General features: G+C 41.9%; 1 protein-coding gene across 3 annotated transcripts in view; it reads left to right on the top strand.

Annotated features, from left to right (window-relative positions):
* The first annotated feature begins 723 nt into the window (after positions 1–723).
* Positions 724–25,985, top strand: part of pum1 (pumilio RNA-binding family member 1) — an 88,493-nt gene continuing 63,231 nt past the window's right edge. For all 3 annotated transcript variants that reach the window (XM_078423358.1, XM_078423359.1, XM_078423357.1), the window contains exons 1-2: positions 724–832; positions 3,142–3,640. In XM_078423358.1, coding sequence (XP_078279484.1) covers positions 3,176–3,640 — 465 coding nt within the window. In that variant the 5' untranslated portion in view covers positions 724–832; positions 3,142–3,175. The remainder of the gene's footprint in view (positions 833–3,141; positions 3,641–25,985) is intronic.

Raw genomic sequence — 25,985 nt, 5'->3', positions numbered from 1 at the left:
AGTTGCACAATAGTTGATCAAAGTTTCACAAGAAAAGAAAAAAACAAAAATGATCTCAAATTCAGCTGCACTTGTGTAGTTTGTAATCTTTCGCTGATAAAGTCTGCCTACATGATTTTCTGTTTTTTGTTGCACAGTATTTGTTTCCCTGCATTTTTTTAAAATGAGTGCAAGACCAGTATTTTTTAAATGCGTACAAGACCACCAGAAGAAAAATTAGTAGGAAGGAACTGCAGAACCTGGTCTACACCAAAGATAAACTCAAAATGCTGGAGTAACTCAGCGGGACAGGCAGCATCTCTAGATAGAAAGAATAGGTGACGTTTCGGGTCGAAACCCTTCTTCTTCGTAGAAGGGTCTGGACCCAAAACCCTTCTTCTTCGTAGAAGGGTCTCGACCCGAAACGCCACCCATACCTATCCAGAGATGCTGCCTGTCCTGCTGAGTTACCCCAGCATTTTGTGTCTATCTTCAGAAGAAAAATGAGGCCTAATTTGTGCTTTTAAGGATGAAATTGACATGTCCTAAAGAGAAGCATTTGGATGGAAATTTTCCACCGCACACTCTTTAAGATAAAAACACGTTTTGGCCTCTTTGCAGGAATGAGCCATTTTAAAAGTATGGATGTGAAGTTATTGTGAGGAGAAGGTTTGCTGTCACCTGTTTCTAAGATACTGCAAGTTGGAGCTTCAAGTAAAACAAAGGCTGAGTGGGGGAGGGAGGCCGTCCTCTCCCAGCACGCTTTGCGCTCGAGTGTCCCAGTGTAGTGCCATGTTGTAAAGAAGGAGGATCGAGAGGGGCCGCAATCCGCTGCAATCTCTCCGCTCTGCCTGTGAGTATCCCACCCTGACCCCACCAGTCGACAGCTTAGACACCCAGCCACCCGGGGAGGCCGATATTGTGGGGCGCCGTGGTCGCCGAGGGGGAGAATTTGCGCGATTACTTTTCCTCCAGCGCCCCTTTCTGCCCAGTATTTTGGGCTCGGGGGCCATTGTTGTAGTGTGTGTGTGTGTGTCTACGTCTCTGTCTGTGTCTCTGTCTGTGTGTGTGTGTGTCTCTCTGTCTCTGTGTGTGTGAGTGTGTGTCCGTGTCCATGAGGGGAAGGGGCAGCAGCAGTATAAATACCAAAAGGCATATTTATGTGGGGGGGGGGGGGGGAAGGGTAAATTTGAAGGCCCCGTCCAAACCCCTGCACAAAGCCAGATGGTTAAAGTTTGTGAAAATTTGCCTCTTTCAATTATTTCAGGAAACGAGGCTGTTTTTTTTAACAATCAATGGGGAAGGAAAGCTGGTTTCAATGCATGGACTTGTTTTCGTAATTGTAGTATTTGCAATATTTGTTTACTTTTTTAAAAAAAAAGGCTAATACCGATTTGAATAAAATGGTTGTGAAATGTGTACTGTGGTGTGTTTCAATGAGGAGGCAATTGCAGTTATACAAAAACAACAAAAATCCTTTACACAGAGAAAAAAAATGTTGCCATTTAGTACATTCTTAGTACAAATAATCTTTCCTTTGTGGGATGTGGCAGTTCTTGGTTACTGGATCATTTGTGGAAAGTCTGGTTCAGCAAAGAAAGAAAATTATAGAACTGTTTCAGATTCGATATTTTTTTTAAAAGTTGGTAGAAATATTATTAATCATGAAAGCTAGTTTGTGTTCAGATTCAGCTGGGTTCAGTATTTCATCTTGAAAATATCTGACATTGCCTAAAATTGAAATATTGGGATTTCCCAACATCCTTGCTAGCGGGCCTGTAATTAGGAAAGTTGTATGTTTTCTGCATATGTCACAACTGCAGCTTTCCATAAACTAAATTTTGTTTAAAGGCAAATTTAATCTTTCCTATCATGAATGGTTATATGATTTACATTTTTATTAATCGGTTTGAAAATGTTCGTTTCAAACCATATGTTGAATTGTGTCCATTCTCTAAGTGGCTTTTGATACAGCTGAAGGTAATGGATGTTGTTCACAAACACACAGTTTAAATTTTATAAATCTATTGAGTAATCTCACTTCATTTTAATTGTACAAAACAAATATCTGCTGCAACTGTGGTTTGTTGAAAGATCTACGAGGTGCATGTATTTGGTAAATTGGTGATATTTCCATAACCTGTTTTTTAATTTTTATTTTTAATGTTTGATTCGTATTCCTCTTTTAATGTTGCATGTAAAAACAACACAGTTGATGAGCATATGAATGAACAGGAATTAAGAGTCAAGGGAGCTTGTACTTGAACTGTTGTCTAACATCCAGCCAATTTTAGAATGTACATTAATATATACTGATATATACACGGATATTAAGGTGAAGTTACGAGCTCATTTGCCATGCAGTCATTATTTAATATATACATTTTCTATTCTGTAAAAATAAATAAAATTGCGAAGGTTTAGAATTTTTAATGGGACAAAATATCCCCGCCCAATGCTTTTAATACACAGTGCATGTTTTCAAAGCTAGGCCTATTTCTTTGTTGATTCCATATTCTGCAGTACCAAAGCACACGAGGGGAGGAGGAGGAGGAGGAGGAGGGGGGGGGGGGGTGGTTGTATGCTCATTGCTTGTCAAATATCATTGCTGTATCTTGAAATTATGTGTTAGTATCTTGAATTAGCGTTTATACATATATTATTTTTAAAAATCAGGGTAAAAATGTCACGGATGAAATTATATTTTCAAGTTGTAGCATTTTTTTTTCCTGGCATATTCTCAAGAATTTATCCGTCGCTGATTTTGTTCCCCCATTATTTTGCGTTGTGAAACCACATCGAAACACATGGTGTGTTGGGGGGGGATTCACGTGTTGTTCAAAGCCATGCTTAAGTAGATTCTACCCCTTTCAGTGCAGCCTTACATTTTGTTAAACAAGTTAATTTTTAATATCTCGAAGCTAGTGGGCAATATTCACGTATTATTTTCCAGAAAGGGGAGGGGGAGGCGACGCTCCTTTGTATTTAAAAATCCGAACCACCACCATGTAGACCATAAAGCCCATTTTCAGTGCAAGCAGTTTTGTGCATCTAAAACTTGAGAGCAAAAGTCAAAAAAGCTTTAAATTGAAATTGACTTGTAGGCAGAAAAGTTGCAGCTTTTGCAAGTGGTGTAATAGTTGTGTTTTTTTGTTTTTGCAGGACTAGGTGGGATGGTTCCCTGTGTTTTTAAGGTATGAATGAAGTGCTCTGGCAGGACTCCCTCCCCCAGCAGCCGTATCAGCCGCCGCCACCGTCACTTGAGGACACTCTCGGCAACAGCGTGGTTCACAACATGCCCGTGGTGCTAACTGGACCCTCCTCCGCCGGCCCCCAGCAGCAGCACGCCGCCTCCCAGGCGCTAGCAGCAGCAGCAGCCGCCGCCGCCGCCTCGGTCTCCACGCAAGGCCCGGGCTCGATGGGGCCTCCCGTGCCGGTGGTGGTGCCAGCCCTGGCGCTGGCCGCGGGCCGCTCGCAGGACGATGCCATGGTGGATTACTTCTTCCAGCGGCAGCCCGGGGAGCACCTGATTGGAGGCGCGGGCGGTGGAGTAGCAGGGGGTGGTGGTAGTGGCGGAGGAGGTGGAGTAGGAGGCAGCGGCGGTTACAATGGGAAGCACCGCTGGCCGACAGGAGACAGCATCCATGTTGAACACCACCAGGTCAGTGGCTTTCACTTGGTGGACGTTTTCCAATTGACCCAACTTAATAATAATCTGCTCTTTAGAACTTAAACCTTGACTTGTTTACTGTACTCAATCGCATATACAAAGCGGAGCTTGATAGTTGGATGACATTAAAGATTTTGATCTCTTGAATCAAAGTTCAAACCACACTCCCAGATTTGCAATATTTTCAATACAAAAGTAGACAACATTCAAGAGAAGCACGAAGAACTGCAGATGCTGGAATCTTGAGAAAAACAGTGCTTGGTTAAATCAGTGGGTTGGGCAGCATCTCTGGAGGACATGGATAGCTGATGTTTTGGATCTGAAGAAGGGTTCTGACCCAAAACGTTATCCATCCATGTACTCCACTGCTTTATTTCAGACCATATTCAAGTTCTCCTTGCTCCTCCTTACCTTTCTTTTGGATACTGTTGCTTAAAATAACATCCATACTATTTACTTTGGCTGCTCCTTATGGTAACCATATAACAATTACAGCACGGAAACAGGCCCGTTCGGCCCTACCAGTCCACGCCGACCACTTTCTCTGACCTAGTCTCATCTACCCGCTCTCAGACCATAACCCTCCAATCCCCTCCCATCCATATACCTATCCAATTTACTCTTAAATAATAAAATCGAGCCTGCCTCCACCACTTCCACTGGAAGCTCATTCCACACAGCCACCACCCTCTGAGTAAAGAAGTTACCCCTCATGTTACCCCTAAACTTTTGTCCCTTAATTCTGAAGTTATGTCCCCTTGTTGGAATCTTCCCCACTCTCAAAGGGAAAAGCCTACCCACGTCAACTCTGTCCGTCCCTCTTAAAATTTAAAAAACCTCTATCAAGTCCCCCCTCAACCTTCTACGCTCCAAAGAATAAAGACCCAACCTGTTCAACCTCTCTCTGTAGCTTAAGTGCTGAAACCCAGGCAACATTCTAGTAAATCTCCTCTGTACCGTCTCCATTTTGTCGACATCCTTCCTATAATTTGGCGACCAGAACTGCACACCATACTCCAGATTTGGCCTCACCAATGCCCTGTACAATTTCAACATTACATCCCAACTTCTATATTCGATGCTCTGATTTATAAAGGCAAGCATACAAAACGCCTTCTTCACCACCCTATCCACATGCGATTCCACCTTCAGGGAACAATGCACAGTTATTCCCAGATCCCTCTGTTCCACTGTTTCAAATCCCTTCGGTTGAAGTAATTGTCAATAATCCTACTGAATCTAATGATTGTCTTGTAGTATGGCCCCTTCTTTTGAGGGACTGCACAAATGAAACACATTATTCCATTGTAATTGTAAAGTCACTCCTCAACTTTAACTTGAGCTTGTTTTTGCCTTTTCTGCTTTATAGATTTCTGGTGCTTTTCTTGATCTTATAACCATTCATTTCCCCATTTTCCATTTGATATGGTGATGGGAACTTTGCCAGGTCCCAGGCCAGGACTTGCACAACCCCACTTCCAACAACACAAACCAAACTTGCATGGTACTTCCAAATGTATAAAAGCATTTCAAGATGGTTTGATGGAGTGTTAAAGAAATACAGCTGCCTTCTGCATACCATTTTTCAGGAATTATGTTAATCAAGGATTCATTTGGATGTTAAACATCAGCTGAGCATTTGGAAAGTTCGGAATGCAGACCAAGATATACGGTGGCCTCCATAACGTTTGGGACAAAGACCCATTATTTATTTATTTACCTCTGTATTCCGCAGTTTGAGATTTGTAATAGAAAAAAAATCACGTGGTTAAAGTGCACATTGTCAGACTTAATTAAATGGTATTTTTATACATTTTGGTTTCACCATGTAGAAATTACAGCTGTGTTTATACATAGTCCCCCATTTCAGGGCACCATCATTTTTGGGACACATGGCTTTTGTAATTGCTCGGGTGCGTTCAATTGCCTCCTTAATGCAGGTATAAGAGAGCTCTCAGCAGCCTAGTCTTTCCTCCAGTCTTTCCATCACCTTTGGAAACTTTTATTGCTGTTTGTCAAAATGAGGACCAAAGTTGTGCCAATGAAAGTCAAAGAAGCCACTATGAGACTGAGAAACAAGAATAAAACTGTTAGAGACATCAGCCAAACCTTAGGCTTACCAAAATCAAGTGTTTGAAACATCATTAAGAAGAGAGAGAGAGAGAGAGAGAGAGAGAGAGAGCACCGGTGAGCTTACTAATCGCAAAGGGACTGGCAGGCCAAGGAAGCCCTCCACAGCTAATGACAGAAGAATTCTTTCTATAATAAAGAAAACCCCCTAAACACCTGTCGGACAGATCAGAAACACTCTTCAGGTGTCGGATGTGGATTTGTCAATGACCACTGTCCGCAGAAGACTTCATGGACAGAAATACAGAGGCTACACTGCAAGATGTAAAAATAGGATGGCCGGGTTACAGTTTACCAAGAAGTACTTAAAAGAGCAACCACAGTTCTGGGAAAAGGTCTTGTGAACAGATGAGACGAAGATGAACTTATATCAGAGTCATGGTAAGAGCAAAGTATGGAGGAGAGGAAGAACTGCCCAAGATCCAAAGCATACCACCTCATCTGTGAAACACAGTGGTGGGGGTGTTGTGGCCTGGGCATGACTGCTAAAGGTACTGGCTCACTTATCTTCATTGATGATACAACTGCTGATGGTAGTAGCATAATGAATTCTGAAACGTATAGACCATCCTATCTGCTCAAGTTCAAACAAATGCCTCAAAACACATTGACTAGCAGTTCATTCTACAGCAAGACAATGATCTAAAGCAACAAAGGAGTTTTTCAAAGCTAAAAAATGCTTAATTTTTGAGTGGCTAAGTCAATCACCCGACCTGAACCCAATTGGGCATGCCTTTTATATGCTGAAGAGAAAACTGAAGGGGACTAGCCCCCAAAACAAGCACAAACTGAAGATGGCTGCAATACAGGCCTGGCAGAGCATTACCAGAGAAGACACCCAACAACTGGTGATGTCCATGAATCGCAGACTTCAAGCAGCCATTGCATGCAAAGGATATGCAACATAATACTATACATGACTACTTTCATTTACATGACATTGCTGTGTCCCAAACATTATGGTACCCTGAAATGGGGAGACAATGTATAAACACTGCTGTAATTTCTACATGGTGAAACCAAAATGTATAAAAATTAAAATCTGACAATGTGCACTTTAATCACATGTGATTTTATTTTTTTTGTATGACAAATCTCAAATTGTGGAGTACGGAGGCAAATAAATAAATGATGGGTTTTTGTCCCAACTATTTTTTTATCAAAAGCAGGTTTGTCACCTTTTAATTTGACCTTGTGTGCAAATTGACGCTGTCTAATTAAGGAACTTAAAAAGTAATTCATTGTGTCTATTTCAAGTGAACCACACTAAATATATTTACAGAGCACAGGAACAATTGATGTGTGGCATTGGATGTTGGTTATTTGACAAGTCAATTCTGAATTCTCTCTGCACAGTATGCAGCAGGATTCACTGTATATTGGGCAGAAGTAAAATTATTGCATTCCTCCCATCTCTATTTGAAATCTCGCTCCTTGTACCATTGTCTACATAAAGGCTGAAGAGGCTCAAAACAGAAGGCAAACAGTACCTCTCCATCGATACTGCTGATTGGTAATAAATCCTTGTCGTTACCCTCTGGCCAAGAGCAAATTAAAGACTGCGCACATGAGCTCATTGGGGTTAATTTGGATTGTCCCTCAAGTACACTCTGCTTGAAATCAGCTAATTAAATGTAAATCATTTGATCACTCGTAGTTGGTGACATTTTGGTTATTTTGGTTTGGTTGCCTTTAACTAAACTCTCTGCAGAGGGCTCTAGTTTTTTCCCACAAAAATAATAATGCAAAAATAGCATTTCACATTGGAATAGGTTTGTGGCTAATGGTGCTGTGGATAATATTGTTGGGAATGTACAAGATTAATATCTCTTAACAGTAACAGAAAGTTTTGATTTTTTTACACCTTCCAATTTGCGAATGCACTGTTTTGTTCACTGTCTTTACTGCATGTGTTTCTGTTCATCACAGCCAGTGTCCAGAAACAATGAGTCAAGAACAGACCACTTAATAAGAACATGTCTATTTTAATACCTATTTCAGAATGAGCTATAAATTGGGCAGGAAACTCTCAAATGGAGCAGTGAATATGCATTCTTGTGGCTGCCCTGTAAACTGCATAAGGACCATTCTCAAGATTTATTTGAGCTGTGGGAGCAGAAAAATAGTTTTAACTATGACGATAACCTTTTGTTCGCAGCAATGATTGAACTGGAAGTTTAGAGAGAGAGAGAGGGGGGGGGAGGGGGTAGGTACAGCATGGAAACAGGCCTTTGGCCAACTGAGTCCATGCTGACCATCACACCCATTCCCAATAGTTCTCTTTTATCCACTTTCACATTTACCCTCTACACACTAGCGGCAATTTACAGAAGCCAGTTAACCTACAAGCGTCTTTGGGATGTGCGAGGAAACTGGAGCACCTGGAGGAAACCCATGTGGTCACAGGGAGAACATGCAAACTCCACACAGACAGCACCCGAGGTCAGGATTGACCCGGATCTCTGGTGCTGTGAGGCAGCAGCTCCACCAGGTGTGCCATAGTGCGTCCCATATTTGCTGCAGGAAGGAATACGAGGGCTGGTTTGAGCTTTTAAGCACCTTGGACTGTGTTAGGGAATATTTAATAATCTCCCCAAACAACTGACTGGTAAGGGCAGTATCTCATAGTTCCAAACCGTAGAACAAAGGACCACATTTTAGTTTCAGATCTGTTATGTTAAGATCACAAATATTCTCTATAAACATGGGGGAGGTGATTACTTAAAGCCTGCACTGAAAATGGTGGTCCTTTTGTCCCACCAGGTGCATACAGTATGAGACATAGGGCAGCATTTGTGAAAAGAGAAAAGAGTTAATGTTTCAGATGGCTGCTTGGTTTATTGACATCAATTCTGAAGTTCAATGAATAATTGGTTTGGATAACTGAAGACAATTAGAAAAGTATCAAGTAAATATTTTCTTTATTAAAAATTAGTTTTTCTCCTCCCCAATACATGTTTCTGCGAGCAATGGGCTACATTGCAAATGTGAACTTCTTCAGTTGTAGCCTTTGTGGCCAGTGCTAAGTTGTTACCGAGTAAAGAGGCAGAGAGGAATCCAATCCCGATCTGATGATTGTATATATGTTCTTTACAGTATTACTGAAGGATTGTAATTATGAAGGAAAATAGAATTGGTATTTTCAAAGCATACTTGTGATCAGCTGTGATCCTAACAAGCACAGACCTGAAACTAAAATGGAATCCTTTGCTCTATCGTTTGGTACTATGCCGAATTCTGCCTTTACCAGCCAGTTGTTTAGGAAGTTTTTAATTTTCAATTCTATGTCCTTGGACAAAAGAAATTGCAGCATGAGAAGCTTCAGCGTGAAATCCATGAGTGAAGAATTCTAAAAGTAGGCTTTGCCGTGAATGAACCACAATGTGTAATTGGTCGTAAAGATCGGGAAATCCTACATTTGCTTTGATTAGCAATGGTAATGCAAGAGAAACAACAGCCTGGAATTCCAGAGGTGGGGTAGGGCTTCACCGTCTCCTATCTGACAGCACAGTCTAAATTTATGCATGCCCACTTGTCTGCTGGGTAAGGTATCATGAGGCTTCTGGTCCTCTGGGGACTTTAGTGAGCAGGTGTTGATGCTCCAGAGGGAGGGAGGGAGGGAGGGAGGGAGGGGCAGAGTGTCCAAATACAAATGAAACTTGCGGATATGTTTTGCTTATGGTTGAATCTATCCAGATCTTTTTTGGTACGAACTTGGTTTAATTGCATTCAACTTTTTGGAAAGTTAGTGGCTGTGGGTTTTGATTTATAGGATTAATGTCGCCAAGCCGTGCATTTATACACAAAGTATTACAAAATATTTCCAGATAATTGGGCCACTGCAAGTCGACCGTATTATAATGTAGTTGAAACCTACTATCCATGGCAAGCATTCGAAAAGAATATTGCTAAATATTTTGGAAGATCAGCACGTTGGAGATTGTATGTTAGTTAAAATACATGTTCATGATGTACCTTCAATTGCTGATGGAGCAATTCTTATTTGTAAGCAGTCATTTATAACTTCGCTTTTAGGTCTTGTGAATGTTTCTTGGCGTGTCCAAAAAATGCAATTCGGCACTAATATTTAATTCTGAGTGGGTACAGAGCATCTGCATTATTATCTGTAGCTGTTTAACCAGAATGGAGAATGGTTCTGCGTTTTGATTCATCTTAACTATTATTGTAAGGGTTTCATTCTTAAAGTAGCAGCGACCTGTAGCAATATCCCTTTGCCTCGTTGAAAAGGCTGGAATATCCATTATCAGTGTCATTCCCGTGCCAGTAGTAATTCATGTAACTTGTATATTGTAATATTAATATTTAAGAATACTATTTAATCTCCGTATGATAAAGAAATGGAAAGGGTTTAGGAGCAGGCAGGAAAATGGGACTGGGTGAGTGCTTTTCGCAACATTCGACCTTGACTGTTCCTTTGGTCCCTCATGCTCTCCTTTGTACTTCAAGCCTTGTCAGCCTCTGTTGCCTTTGTCTCTTCTGTGCTTCTAATGTAAAATTCTCACCAGATCCATCCGTGTTCCTCTTGCATCCATCTCTGTAAACTCTTCCTACCTTGTAACCACATAGCAGTCTGATGAAGGGTCTCGACCCGAAACGTCACCCATTCCTTCTCTCCAGAGATGCCTGTCTTGCTGAGTTACTCCAGCTTTTTGTATCTATCTTTAGCATTGTAATTGAGTCTGAAGAAGGGTCCTCACCCAAAACATCATCTATTCTTTTTTTCCAGAGATGTTGCCTGATCCGCAGAGTTACGCCAGCATTTTGTGTTTTACAGTGCCCTCCATAATGTTTGGGACAATGACCCATCATTTATTTAGTTGCCTCTGTCCTCCACAATTTGAGATTTGTAATAGAAACAATCGCAAGTGTTTAAAGTGCACATTGTCAGATGTTATTAAAGGCCATTTTTATATATTTGGTTTCACCATGTAGTAATTACAGCTGTGTTTATACATAGTCCCCCCATTTCAGGGCACCATAATGTTTCACAGGTGTTTGTAATTGCTCAGGTGCGTAATAATTGCCTCCTTAATGCAGGTATAAGAGAGCTCTCAGCACCCTAGTCTTTCCTCCAGTCTTTCCATCACCTTTGGAAACTATTATTGCTGTTTATCAACATGAAGAACAAAGTTGTGCCAATGAAAGTCAAAGAAGCCATTATGAGACTGAGAAACAAGACTAAAACTGTTAGAGACATCAGCCAAACCTTAGGTTTACCAAAATCAACTGTTTGGAACATCATTAAGAAGAAAGAGAGCACTGGTGAGCTTACAAATGGCAAAGGGACTGGCAGGCCAAGGAAGACCTCCACAGGTAATGACAGAAGAATTCTCTCTATAATAAAGAAATATCCCCAAACACCTATCCGACAGATCAGAAACACTCTTCAGGAGTCAGGTGTTGATTTGTCAATGACCACTGTCTGCAGAAGACTTCATGAACAGAAATACAGAGGCTACATTGCAAGATGCAAACCACTGGTTAGCTGCAAAAATAGGATGGCCAAGTTACAGTTTGCCAAGAAGTACTTAAAAGAGCAACCACAGTTCTGGAAAAAGGTCTTGTGGAAAGATGAGACTAAGATTAACCTATAAAGAGTGATGGCAAGAGCAAAGTATGGAGAAGAGAAGGAATTGCCCAAGATCCAAAGCATACCACCTCATATGTGAAACACGGTGGTGTGGGTGTTATGGCCTGGGCATGTATGGCTGCTGAAGGTACTGGCTCACTTAACTTCTTTGATGATACAACTGGTGATGGTAGTAGCATAATGAACTCTGAAGTGTATAGACACATTCTATCTGCTCAACTTTCAAAGCTAAAAATGATCAATTCTTGAGTGGCCAAGTCAATCACCCCATTTGAACCTAATTGAGCATGCCTTTTATATGCTGAAGAGGAGACTGAAGAGGACTAGCCCTCAAAACAAGCATAAGCTAAAGATGGCTGCAATACAGGCCTGGCAGAGCATCACCAGAGAAGACACCCAGCAACTGGTGATGTTCATGAATCGCAGACTTCAAGCACTCATTGCATGCAAAGGATATGCAACAAAATACTAAACATAACTACTTTCATTTACATAACATTGCTGTGTGCCAAACATGGTGCCATGAAATGGGGGGGGGGGGGCTATGTATAAACATGACTGTAATTTCTACATGGTGAAACCAAAATGTATAAAAATGGACTTTATTAAAATCTGACATTTATTAAAATCTGACATCTGATTTTAACCACACATGATTTTTTTCTTCTATTACAGACCTCAAATTGTGGAGTACAGAGGCAAATAAATAAACGATGGGTCTTTGTCCCAAATATTATGGAGGACACCTATTGTATCGGCCCCTTGCTGGAGGATTACCTGAATTAATCCCACTACTTTGTCTATTCTTCATAGACTTCTTTTTTTCCTCTACTTTTAATATTTGTGTGGTCTTCCTGGAAAGATAACATTTTTCCTATGCAACCTAATTTTATTTTTAGACGATTGAAAGTAAGTCTTTCTGACATGGCAATGCTTTGTGCGTTTGAGTTTAGTTTGTTGTCATGTGTGCCAAGATACAGTGAAGAGCTTTGTGATGTTCAATAAGCACTTTTGGAAGTCTACAGGTGGAATAATAAAATGAGTAATGTTGTGGCAGGGTGATATTTAATTTGGATTATTTATCAATTTGGTGACCAATTCATCTGCAAACTTTGTAAAACCTGTAAAAGAGAGGAGCTGGAATGAAAGAACCATTACCAAATTTGGGTTTTGAGCTACAAATTGGTCTATTTGGTTCGGCTCCACGCAAAGTAGACCCAATGCATTTCACCTAGGTACAACCTGGTGTACCTCTTGTGTGACAGTGATTCTGAATCAAGTTCCTGTTTTTTTGTCACCCTAGGCAGTCGTTTTGTTTCTCATAATGCTTATTACATTTGAGTGATCAAAACAGAAAACGTTGGAAACATTTCAGGAAGCCCAGGCAGCACCTGTGGAAAGAATTAATGTTTTGGGCCTGAGACCCCTGAACAGTTCTTGGATGGTAATGTTGTCTTTGTCTTTCTCCATGTGCTGCCTGGTCTGCTGGGGGATTCTTGTGTTTCCTACCTTTGTTCAGATGACCACCAGATGTTTACATAATCAGTTGCTCAGCTCATGATTGGCAAGTTTTGCTTCTAATCTTCTTGGAATCCTAAATGTAGGTTGCCTTGTCTCTGGAAAATCTTTCTAATTTAGTCCTGGCCCTGACTTTGGCTGCTGAATTAATGCACATTTTCCATTTGGTTATCTGTTGGGTTTGTGCATTAGATCTTGGATTAAGCTACTTGTTGCTACTGGCTGCTAAAAAAATGCTGTTAATTTGTGATAATACTACAGAAAATACTTCATTAGATTTGCCCATGAAAGCTTATCTTGTCACTGATTCTCACTTCAGGTCATCCTTTGACTTTAGTGAATAAACAAAAACTAGTTCTGAGAACACTGATTATTTGTATCTAGATGGATCAGCTGATTTGAAAGAATAGCCTTGTTTATGATGTATCATCTCAATGTTTTATACAGTGCCCTCCATAATGTTTGGGACAAAGACTCATCATTTATTTATTTGCCTCTGTATTCCACAATTTGAGATTTGTAATAGAAAAAAATCACATGTGGCTAAAGTGCACATTGTCGGATTTTAATAAAGGCCATTTTTGTACATTTTGGTTTCACCATGTAGAAATTGCAGCTGTGTTTATACATAGTCTCCCCATTTCAGGGCACCACAATGTTTGGGAAACATGGCTTCACAGTTGTTTGTAATTGCTCAGGTGTTTAATTGCCTCCTTAATGCAGGTATAAGAGAGCTCTCAGCACCCTAGTCTTTCCTCCAGTCTTTCCATCACCTTCGGAAACTTTTATTGCTGTTTGTCAACATGAGGAACAAACTTGTGCCAATGAAACGCAAAGAAGCCATTATGAGACTGAGAAACACGAATAAAGATGTTAGAGACACCAGCCAAACCTTAGTCTTACCAAAATCAACTGTTTGAAACATCATTAAGAAGAACGAGAGCCCTGGTGAGCTTACTAATCACAAAGGGACTGGGAGGCAATAGACAATAGGCGCAGGAGTAGGCCATTCAGCCCTTCGAGCCAGCACCGCCATTCAATGCGATCATGGCTGATCACTCTCAATCAGTACCCCGTTCCTGCCTTCTCCCCATACCCCCTCACTCCGCTATCCTTAAGAGCTCTATCCAGCTCTCTCTTGAAAGCATCCAACGAACTGGCCTCCACTGCCTTCTGAGGCAGAGAATTCCACACCTTCACCACTCTCTGACTGAAAAAGTTCTTCCTCATCTCCGTTCTAAATGGCCTACCCCTTATTCTTAAACTGTGGCCCCTTGTTCTGGACTCCCCCAACATTGGGAACATGTTTCCTGCCTCTAATGTGTCCAATCCCCTAATTATCTTATATGTTTCAATAAGATCCCCCCTCATCCTTCTAAATTCCAGTGTATACAAGCCTAATTGCTCCAGCCTTTCAACATACGACAGTCTCGCCATTCTGGCCAAGGAAGACCTCCACAGCTGATGACAGAAGAATTCTCTCTATAATAAAGAAAAATCCCAAACACCCGTCCGACAGATCAGAAACATTCTTCAGGTGTCGGGTGTGGATTTGACAATGACCACTGCTCTCAGAAGACTTCATGAACAGAAATACACTGATCAGCCAAAACAGTATGACCACTGACAGGCAAAGTAAATAACATTGATTATCTTGTTACAATGGCACCTGTCAAGGGGTGGGATTATTTAGGTAGCAAGTGAACAGTCAGTTCTTGAAGTTGATGTGTTGGATGCAGGAGAAATGGGCAGGAGTAAAGACCTGAGCGACTTTGACAAGGGCCAAATTGTTATGGCCAGACGACTGGGTCAGAGCATCTCTGAAACGGCAGGGCTTGTGGGGTGCTCCCGGTCAGCAGTGGTGAGTACCTACCGACAGTGGTCCGAGGAGGGACAAACCACAAACCGGCGACAGACAGGGTGTTGGGCACCCAAGGCTCATCGATGCACGAGGGCAACGAAGGCTATCCCGTCTGGTCCGAACCGACAGATGGTCTACTGTGGCTCAAGTCACAGAAAACTTTAATGGCGGTCACTGGAGGAATGTGTCACAATGCATACAGTGCATCGCACCCTGCTGCATATGGGGCTGCACACGGAGGACCAACTGTATATTAGGCAGGTGGTTATAATGTTTTGGCTCATCAGGTCATAATGTTTTGGCTGATTGGTGTACAGAGCTACACTGCAAGATGCAAACCATTGGTTAGCTGCAAAAATACGATGGCCAGGTTACAGTTTGCCAAGAAGTACTTAAAAGAGCAACCACAGTTCTGGAAAAGGGTTTTGTGGACAGATGAGACGAAGATTAGCTTATATCAGAGTGATTGCAAGAGCAAAGAATGGAAGAGGGAAGGAACTGCCCAAGATCCAAAGTATACCACCTCATCTGTGAAAAACGGTGGTGGGGGTGTTATGGCCTGGGTATGTATGGCTGCTGAAGGTACTGGCTCACTTATCTTCATTGATGATACAACTGGTGATGGTAGTAGCGTCATGAATTCTGAAGTGTATCGACACATTCTATCTGCTCAAGTTCAAACAAATGCCCCAAATTACATTGGCCAATGGTTCATTCTACAGCAAGACAATGATCCCAAACATACTGCTAAAGCAACAAAAGAGTTTTTCAAAGCTTAAAAAATGGTCAATTCTTGAGTGGCCAAGTCAATCACCCGACCTGAACCCAATTGAGCATGCCTTCTATATGCTGAAGAGAAAACTGAAGGGGACTAGCCCCCAAAACAAGCATAAGCTAAAGATGGCTGCAACACAGGCCTGGCAGAGAGTCACCAAAGAAGACACCCAGCAACTGGTGATGTCCATGAATCGCAGACTTCAAGCAGTCATTGAATGCAAAGGATATGCAATAAAATACCAAACATGAATATTTTCATTTACATGACATTGCTGTGTCTCAAACATGGTGCCCTGAAATGGGGGGGAGGGGGGGGAGGACTGTATAAACACTGCTGTGATTTCTACATGGCCTTTATTAAAATCTGGCAATGTGCACTTTAACCACATGTGATTTTTTTTCTCTTCTATTACAAATCTCAACTTGTGGAGTACAGAGGCAAATAAATAAATGATGGGTGTTTGTCCCAAACATTATGGAGGGTACTGTAGCTAATGAAATGCTGCAGTCATGGTAGACTACCAATTTGCACAACCAAGCTCTCTCAAACAGGAGTGTGATCAGATAATTTGGTACTTATGGTCCAACTTTCTAGTTGCATAACAATTTAAATAAGTTATTGTGTGAGGCTTTGTGGCCTTGATCTATTTCTATGCATTTAAGTCGTTATTGCTGACTTAAAGTTTGTATCTGCATACATATGTGTATTTTTGGGAGGATTTTGAACATTGGTGGTCAGGGAAATGGGTCGAGCTACAGTGTGGGCCGAGATTGGTCTTGATTGCTCTCTCATTTTGGAGAGCTGAAATTTAAAAGTTGTCATTTTTAATTGTGTATTTCATTGCATCCTTGATGCCATCGCCACCCCTCCATAAGTGGTGTTTTTTGTATTATCCACAGGAAGTCCATGCCTTTGCAAATAAGGAGGATGTCGGGTCACTTGTAATGTCAACAATGTCAGTGGCCTTGCAGAAAAAGGAGTTCTCTTCCAATTGAGACATGCAATCTCTTTCTTCAACTTCATGTTTCTATTCTGGAGAACTGGAGCCATGATCTTTGGTCTTTCAGACTTGTGACATGCAAGAATATCATTGTGTTCTTGGCTCACTGACAGACCGTCTGATTTAAGATGGCATACAAAAGCATCAGGTTCGGTCCTTGATATGTTGAAGTACCTAATCTAAGCCAATATCCTTTTTAATTTTTGGTCATCAGAATCTAGGTCCTGGAATAGGAAAACAACTTGGTTTCTGGACTTAATTGTTAAATGCTGATTGGAATTGACTTTGGTGAGCAGTTCGATGGGTTCAAGTATGAAGTCATACTACAGCTTCACTAAAGTCTTATGGACATATGAACAGTACAGATGCACAGCTAGTGAAGCCGTTTCTTCACAGTGCTGGAGACCTGGGTTCGAACCTGACCTTGGGTGATGTGTGCGTGGAGTTTGCACGTTCTCCTTCTGACCGGGTGAGTTTCCTCCAGGTGTTCCGGATTCCTCCCACATCCAATAGACATGCAGGTTTGTAGGTTAATTGGCTCTAGTATGCAGGGGGTGGATGGGAAAGTGTGATAACATAGAACTAGTGAGAATGGGATGAACTAAACATAAAATCAAACACTTCTAAATTATTGAAAGATATGGTGCAATGTGTAATACAACATTGTAAATCGGTGCCTTCAGAAAGATGGAGAGGAGAAGTCTCTTGCAAAAATATGGTTTTTGTAATTGCTGTTTCTTGAGAGAGTTGTTTTTTTAGCCTGTATATTCCACAGGGGTAGGAATTTGTGGAAGAAAGGACCTCTGAAGCAGACAAGATGGGGAGTCTGCCCAATCACCCAGTGTGGACAAGTTAGTTTAAATGTTTCTTTCAATGGAGAGGACTGACCGTGTGGAAGAAAGGGAAGTTCACAAATTTCGATTTTAATAATTCAGTGGAATGTATTTATAGGTTTTATTTTAGAAAGTCTAAAGTAAACTATAAATATTTTAAAGTTTTAATTTTCTATATCTGTAAATCTCAGAAACACTTGCAGACTTTGTCAATTGTTGGTTCAAATGCAGATGGATCTGGCACGAGGAATATAATAGAATGAATACTATCGGATCTTCCATGTACACATTTGGATATAATATTGAGGTATTTAATTTTTAAGTCTGAAAAAGGATCTTGACCCAAAACGTTAACTATTCCTTTACTCCGGAGATGCTGCCTGACCCGCTGAGTTGCTCCAGCATTTTGTCTATCTTCGGTGTAAACTAGCACCTGCAGTTTGTTCCTCCACATTTTTTTTTTTGACTGACTAGCTGAGGTAGTGTGTTGAAACTTTGAGCAGGCCTGATAATTTCACATTCATTAGAGTCGCATCAATGTGCAGTGTGGGCATGGTAGAGCGGCATAAATCCGATCCAGATAAAACTGAACAAATGTTGACAGAAGAAGCTCTTCACGTATGTTTTGAAGGTGTTTAATGTTTATTTGATGTTTTTAGCTCTTTTACAGCTTTCCAGGGGGGAGGGTTGGGTGCAAAGCTGCGTACTGGGACTTATTCAGTTAGTTAGGTAGAGCACAAATCTGAAGCTTCATCTCAATTGATGTTTTAAAGAGATCCGAGTGCGTAAAGGTAGTTGGTTTAGAGACGGGGAGAAGGGAGTTAAAGAGATGGGCTGGCATGTTTGAGGGGAGAGCTGAGAATGTGATGTCTGATTGCATGTATGGAACTGGAGTTGTAAAGGCTTGGCAAATCTGTCTGCCTCTCTATATAAAGAAAATGGGGCCTTGCAAAGACCACTTGTGTTGACTGCAGCTGAGGTCAGAGTAGGTCACAAGGTCCGGATTGAATTTGCTGATTCAGTGTACCTTCACTGTTCTTCTTTGTCAATTAGCCAAATGTCGTCATCGGGGAAACCATTACAAAATTCTAATGCTTTACATTGGAAACATAGAAAACAGGTGCAGGAGTAGGCCATTCAGCCCTTTGCCATTCAATATGATCATGGCTGATCATCCAAAATCAGTACCCCGTTACTGTTATCTCCCCATATCCCTCGATTCCCTTAGCCCTAAGAGCTATATCTACCACTCTTGAATACATTAATAACTAACCATTTAAAAAATTTGTGATATTAATCAATAACTTGGATTGGGTATGTCCTGATGCAGGGTCAGATCAGAGTACCTTGCAGAAACTGGGGCATTCACTATTCACCAACTACCTTGTAACCTGTTGTGCTTTTAAATGTCTATTTATTTTTTGCAAAGGGAAGTAATTTTGTTTGGGATTCTTAGTTCATTTGTTCATCAATCTATTGATCTTTGTTCTTGGGGTGAATTTATCCTGGTATTGCTTTGGTAAAGTCTGCATGTTTTCTGGGGACAGAAGCTTGGTAAAGTTGATTAAATTATCAAGCTATTTTCTATTTGCACTGCTTCTGATGGTCTTTGAAGAAAACAAGGCGAGTGACCTTGGACTGCTTGTGCTGTGAGTTACTGTGGCTAAGATATCAGTAATGCCATTGAAATCAAGAAATTCAGTTGATTACATTATTGGTCAATTCTGGAGCCTTTGGTTGAAAAATGCTTGTCACTTGAGTACATTTCCAATAAATAGAATGATGTGATTTGCATTGAGGTTGGTCTTTCAATTTTTCTTCAGTGTTGACATTGAATATGAGTGATATAATACTGTTAGATATATTCTCACAGAAGCTGGAAGTATATCATTGTCAATATGTTTTCCCAACAAACTGCTATTTACTGACAGAAACGGCAGCCTGATTTTATTTATTTTTCCCCAAAGGGAAAAGCATTGGCCACTAGGTGCACACCAAGAGTCTGTGATCTGTGCTGAATTTGCAGTGGTCACAATAGGGTTGAGAAGAGTAAGTGGAAAATGCCAGTCTGCACACACGATGTAGATTTTCCTCCGGAGGCCAGGGGATATGAATATGTTGACTCTCCCCAACCCCCTTATAACTCCTAGGTAGACACAATGCTGGAGTAACTCAGAGGGTCAGGCAGCATCTCGGGAGAGAAGGAATGGGTGACGTTTCAGGTCGAGACCCTTCTTCAGACTGATGCCAGGGGAGGGGGTGGGAGTGCAGTTTAGGTGCTTGTTACCCACTCGCACTGGTAATAGTGAAGACACTGGTTTCAAATCAATACCCAATAGTGGTAATTGATATATGGGATATTGTGTGAAAGGAAGCCACGTGTGATTAATAATTTTTGCCAAATAAAATTCCACAGCTGGCTAAATGTGCTGTTTTTGAATGCCCCCTGTTTATTCCGATCATAAAATTTTGCATTTATTCAATCCCGCAGAGATTTATAGGTGGAATGTTTCTCATCCCCCTCCCCAATTAATTGCAATCAGCTAATTTAACATTTAGAGCATGCCTGTTCAGAAATATTATCAGAGCAATCCATTTCATAAAAGTTGCTTTTGAATCAAATAATTGCCCCAGTTGTAGAACATACTGATATAAGACCAGATATGAAAATTTACCAAAGCACATGCTTTTTCTTTGCTTGTGTCAGAGGAGTTATTGGCTGGATGCCGAGTGAGAATTCAGTATTGGTACCAATATCTTGCGATAGATGTAGTTTGTAATTTTTGTCCAGCAAATTACAGGAATGATTTTCATGAGATGGTCTACCTGGATTCAAATCTACTGTTTGGAGTTGTTCATTGGTGGTTCACAGCAGCCAAAGTAATTAATTGTTCTCTACTTTTTCATTGTTTTATGCTCACTAGCAAAATGGCGTTGCAATTTGTTCATAACTCAACATAAAACATTAAACATCACAGTGTAGTTCAAAACAGCATACAACCATGCCTTTTGGCCCACTTTGTGCCAGTCATGATGCCAATGAAGATTAATTTTCTGTGCCTGCATGGACTTGTCCCTCTATTCTCTGCCCTTTTCATGTGTTTGCCTGAACTCTTAAACGCTGCTATTGAAATCTGCTTCTACCACCCTGGCAGCGTGTTGTAGCACCTACCACTCTGAACAAAACTCAACTTGCCTTGCATATTTCCTCCTTTAAACTTCCCCCCTCTTACCTTAAAGCTGTGCCCTCTAATATAGTTCAATAGTTCTTTATTTGTTACATATAAAACTGCACAATGAAATTCATTGCACATGCGGGCACAACACTTGCACTTCCACCCGAGTGCTAAAGACACCACCTTATCTATGCCCCTCATCACTTTACGCTTCTATCAGGTTGCCCCTCAGCCTCTGATGCTCCAGTGAAAACAATTCCAGTCTGTTTGACCTCTTGGAGCTAACATGTCCCAATCTAGGCAACGTCCTGGTGAACCTCTTCTGCACTTTGTCCAAAGACTCCCCATCCTCTTTGCATTGTGGCAGCCAGAACTGTACACACCACTCCAAATGAGGCTTACCAAAGGTTTATTTAGCTGCAACATCAATAATTGCTATCTAAAGTAAATGTGCCATTTGCCTATTTTACCACGTGCTCACTTTCAGGGAGCTATGGACTTGCACCTCAAGATCCCTCTGAACTTCAATCTCCCAAGGGTCTTGCCACAGTATATCTTCGCATTTGACCTCCCAAAGGGCACCATCTTGTACTTGTTCAGATTATACCATGTCTGCCTAAATATCAACCCGATCCTATGTCCTGCTGACAAACTTCCCCACTATCTCCCAAATCCACGCTTTTGTGCCATGTGCAAACCTGCTAATCAAACCACCTATATTTTCATGCGAATCATGAATATATTCAGCAGATATTTCAGTAGTGGTGATATTTAAAATACTCCCCATTGGTAACAATGAAAGCTGCCGTTTATTGCACATGTATTTTTTTGCGTCCGTTTGAGAGAATGCCGAATAACGGAAGACAGGCAGTGTTATTGGTGGCATTTCTTCTCTGCTCCAAGCCATTGTCCCTCTGGTTGAGCTGTAGTTTTCACAGAAGCAAATCTGCCACTTTTTCCCAGTCTGATTTATGAGATTCCAGACTCAAAGGATGCAGTTGATTCTTAAATGTCCTCTGAAATGGCCCTGCAATCTGATAATGTGGCATTCAGAGATGGACCATAAATCCCATGATTTATTTTTTTTAAAGCATCTCTTAAATATTTTGAGATTGGAATCACTGATTTGATTCTTGGTTATTTCTCAGGGCCCTGTTGCTGAGACTAATTGCAGTGATTTTCCCAGACTACTTGACTTGACTGTGCTCTGAAATGCAAATTCTGCTCCTAAACTATCTTTTGAAGGACTTAAAACGGTAGAAACAGAAATATTGCTCAAGGCTGTCTGCCTTACGGGCGTTTCAACTTTTCTCGTCTGTGTTGAGAAAAATTAAGACTTTGGCGTAAACACTGCCCGGCTTGATGTCCAACAAACTTCACTGCTAAGCACTATATAAAATGGACGTCACAGTCTGTTATATAAAGTATCACATGCTCTGTGCTCCTAGTGTCACTTGAACTTTAATAAAGTGTATCGATCACAACACCAAGCCTTTGTCCAGTAGCAACTCTTTATTGCAGATTTTGTTTAACAATTGCTTTGTTTTTGCAAAGATAACAGAGCACTAATCGCCAATTGCGGGGTGAAGCTTGTTTGAAAGATGCGCTGGGAGTAAATCTTCGGAGGCATCTTGATTTCAGTATGCCCACAATAAATCTGCATACAAGCAGCATTGTATAAAAATGTAGAATAGGAGTATGTGGAGGGAAATTTAAAGAAATGAAGTTTGTAGTGTACAAAATATAGAAAAATATCACACGGTTCCACATTATAGATTCCACAAAGTTGCACACTGGATTATTTCATTGTGACTTGACAAACTGTTGCTCCTTTATTTAAGTTCATTCGTACATCAGTGAAAAGAGATCTTGTGATGTAATTATTTCCTGCTCGGTAACTGAGTCTTGAGAATATTCCAGATAATTTTCCCTCTGCTGGTGACCTAATTGTTTGAATTACTCTTCAAGCATTGTGAACCAAGCTGTGAAAGGGAGGAAAATGAACCATAATGGTATAATCAATTCCCTTTTCTTTCAACTTCAGTGTTGTTGTTTGCTCTTCATTTACGACATTTTGTCTGCTGAGAGAGCATGGTGTCAGACCAAAGTGACTATTACAGAGTAATGCCAATGTTCAGAAGAGTAAAAGGGAAAGGAATATAAATGAGAAAACTACCTTTAATGACTTCCATTCAGGAGATTACAAGCAAAGATTTATACATTTAAAATTGAATAAACCCAAGGAAGTTTTGGTGTGTTTTTCTTATGTAACTTGTGAGAATGCAACCAGAAAGGAATTAACGATGAAAGGAAATTATCACCTGAAATTGTGAGCATCATTAGCTTGGGTCAGGATAAAATACCTGTTCCGTTAAGTGAAACTTGCGGCACGCCAGGTGCTGTTTAGCGCTCAACTTTCAGTTCTGATACAACATTCCCAGCCTCTCAACTTTCTGCTTTGCTTGGAAGAACCATCTACTGGTGAAAACATCTTGTGGTGGACAGATGATGATTCTTGTGTCCGAGACATATTATTGTTTCCGATCTGCAAAACTCATCCCCAAATGCTGGCTCTTTCCTCGCCACCTCCAGTTTAAATTCCATTTGGAATATTTTGGAGGACCAAGAACCACTATGAAACAGCTGAAAATGTTGGAAAATGCACTTAACATGGATGTACTTCATGTAGTTTTTCAAAATACATAATTTACACTATCCATTTCATTGTAGTACAGAACACTACCTACATTAAGAGGAGCCTAACTGAAGGCCGTTCCTGGTTACGTTACACCTGGACCTGTTGATGCTGTAGGCAGTGTGTGTGCTGTATCTGATTGATCCCTTCCTTGCTCTTTTACTAAATGCATACTTGGAGAGCGTAAATGAGGGTGTCACAAAGTAGAGGGGCTTTGTAGGGTGGTTGAATAAATGCAGCATCCCCTTGAGTAGTTGGCAACTTGCGTAGACTTGGACTTGTGTAAACAATTCACAACAGGTGGACCCATTTCCTAAATCACTTGTGTTATTGCAATTGGAGGATGGTGAGGGCTTCCTGTCCATTTCATAGATACAAAAGACATAACAGGTATAACAGTATAACAGAGCTTTATTTGTCGTTCGGTACCGAAGTACCGAACGAAACTACATAGCAGTCATAGAAAAAAAAAGAAAAAAGAACACAAGACACATAACCCCAACACAAACGTCCATCACAGTGACTCCAAACACCCCCTCACTGTGATGGAGGCAACAAAACTTCCACTCTCTTCCCCACGCCCACGGACAGACAGCTCGTCCCCGACCGACCCGCACAGTCCCCGCACCGGGCGCTGAAACGTCTCGCGGCCGAACCGGGCGATGAAAGGCCCGCGACCAAGCCTTGCGCAGCTAAGTCCCGTGGTCGAGCCGCACCGGGCGATGTAAAGTCCCGTGGTCGAGCCGCCCTGGGCGATGTCAAGTCCGCAGCCGAGCCGCACCAGCGATGAAAAGCCCCGCAGCCGAGCTGCACCGGGCGATGTTAAGCCCCGCAGCCGAGCTGCACCGGGCGATGTTAAGCCCCGCAGCCGAGCTGCACCGGGCACTGTTAAGTCCAGCGGCCAAGCCGCACCGGGATGTAAAGTCCAGCGGCCAAGCCGCACCGGGATGTAAAGTCCAGCGGCCAAGCCGCACCGGGTGATGTAAAGTCCAGCGGCCGAGCCGCAGCGGGCGATGTTAGGCCCCGCAGCCGAGCCGCACCCCGCGCCGTGAGGAAGAGAAAAGTTCCCCCACCCACCCACACCACCACCCCCTCCCACACATACACAACCAAAAATAGATATATAAAAACCATCCCAACACCGACACACAACAAAAAAAAGGGGAAAAAAAGACGGACAGACTACTAGTCAGCCGCTGCCGTTAGGCGCCGCCACGTCTGTGGGCTTGCTGCTCTTCCGCCACTCTTCTCTGCGACACTGGGAAGACGAGTGAGAACGAGGGAAGTGGTGGCGAGCAACTCCCAGCCAAGTAGCGGACATTTCCCACCGTGCTCACCAGTGGGCCCAGCGGCTGTTTGCATTGTAGCCGACAAGATGTCCTGGGGAAACATAGAAACATAGAAAATAGGTGCAGGAGTAGGCCATTCGGCCCTTCGAGCCTGCACCGCCATTCAATATGATCATGGCTGATCATCCAACTCAGTATCCCGAACCTGCCTTCTCTCCATACCCCCTGATCCCTTTAGCCACAAGTGCCACATCTAACTCCCTCTTAAATATAGCCAATGAACTGGCCTCAACTACCTTCTGTGGCAGAGAATTCCACAGATTCACCACTCTCTGTGAAAAAAAACGTTCTCATCTCGGTCCTAAAAGACTTCCCCCATATCCTTAAACTGTGACCCCTTGTTCTGGACCTCCCCAACATCAGGAACAATCTTCCTGCATCTAGCCTGTCCAACCCCTTAAGAATTTTGTACGTTTCTATAAGATCCCCCCTCAATCTTCTAAATTCCAGCGAGTACAAGCCAAGTCTATCCAGTCTTCATATGAAAGTCCTGCCATCCCAGGAATCAATCTGGTGAACCTTCTCTGTACTCCCTCTATGGCAAGAATGTCTTTCCTCAGATTAGAAGAGGAAGAGGCGGCAGTGGTGGAGGGAGAGGGGAGCGCACGCAGCAACAGCCAACGGGAAGAAGCAGCAGCTGGTGAGAGGGGAGGGAGCCCCAGGGTAACCAAGAGCATCCTGTCAGTGGCGGCGGCCTGACGGGGCTACAACGTGAGCTATAACTAGAGCCTCGCCAAACGCAGCCGGTGAAGAAGGGCTCCCTGCTGCGGACCAGTGCCATCAGCACCTAGTTGTAAGACGAACTGACCAATTCCAGTCTATTTCTGGTTCAACAAAATCTTGCATCTATGTTCAGTTGTCAACCAAAATACGACGAGAGGGCACAAAGTGCTGGAGTAACTCCGCAGATCAGGGCGCATCACTGGAGAACATGGATAGGTGACGTTTCTGGTCAGGGCACTTCAGACTGATTGCTTAGCTACTCCAGCACTTTGTGTCTTTTTGTGTATTAACCAGCATCTGCAGTTCTTTGTTTGCCTAGTTTTACGGTGATTCCAATTTCCAATCTGACGCATCCAAAAAAATGAAACGTACAGAACCAGGGAATATCTGTACATTAAAATGTACATTGACTTGTAAAGCTTCCCTGTTTTTCTTATTTTTCCCCAACTATGGTTTGGGTTGGTGCAGAATATGGTGGGAATTATGAGATGCTGAATTGTACATTGGAACTAATTGTCTTACATTTTTAATTTGAGTGTGATGGTATGCAACCTTCTATCTTGCTGGCTTGGAGATTTGCAAATGATTTTTCCACTTCAGTGTGGAGATAGTGGAAGAACAGGAGATAGTGGAAAGATGCATTGGGGGGGGGGAGAGGAGGA

The sequence above is a fragment of the Rhinoraja longicauda genome, chromosome 27 (assembly GCF_053455715.1).
Source record: "Rhinoraja longicauda isolate Sanriku21f chromosome 27, sRhiLon1.1, whole genome shotgun sequence".
In the NCBI taxonomy this organism is placed as follows: domain Eukaryota; kingdom Metazoa; phylum Chordata; class Chondrichthyes; order Rajiformes; family Arhynchobatidae; genus Rhinoraja; species Rhinoraja longicauda.
The sequence above is the reverse complement of the archived record's forward strand: the minus strand, read 5'-3'. Positions and strand labels throughout refer to the sequence as shown.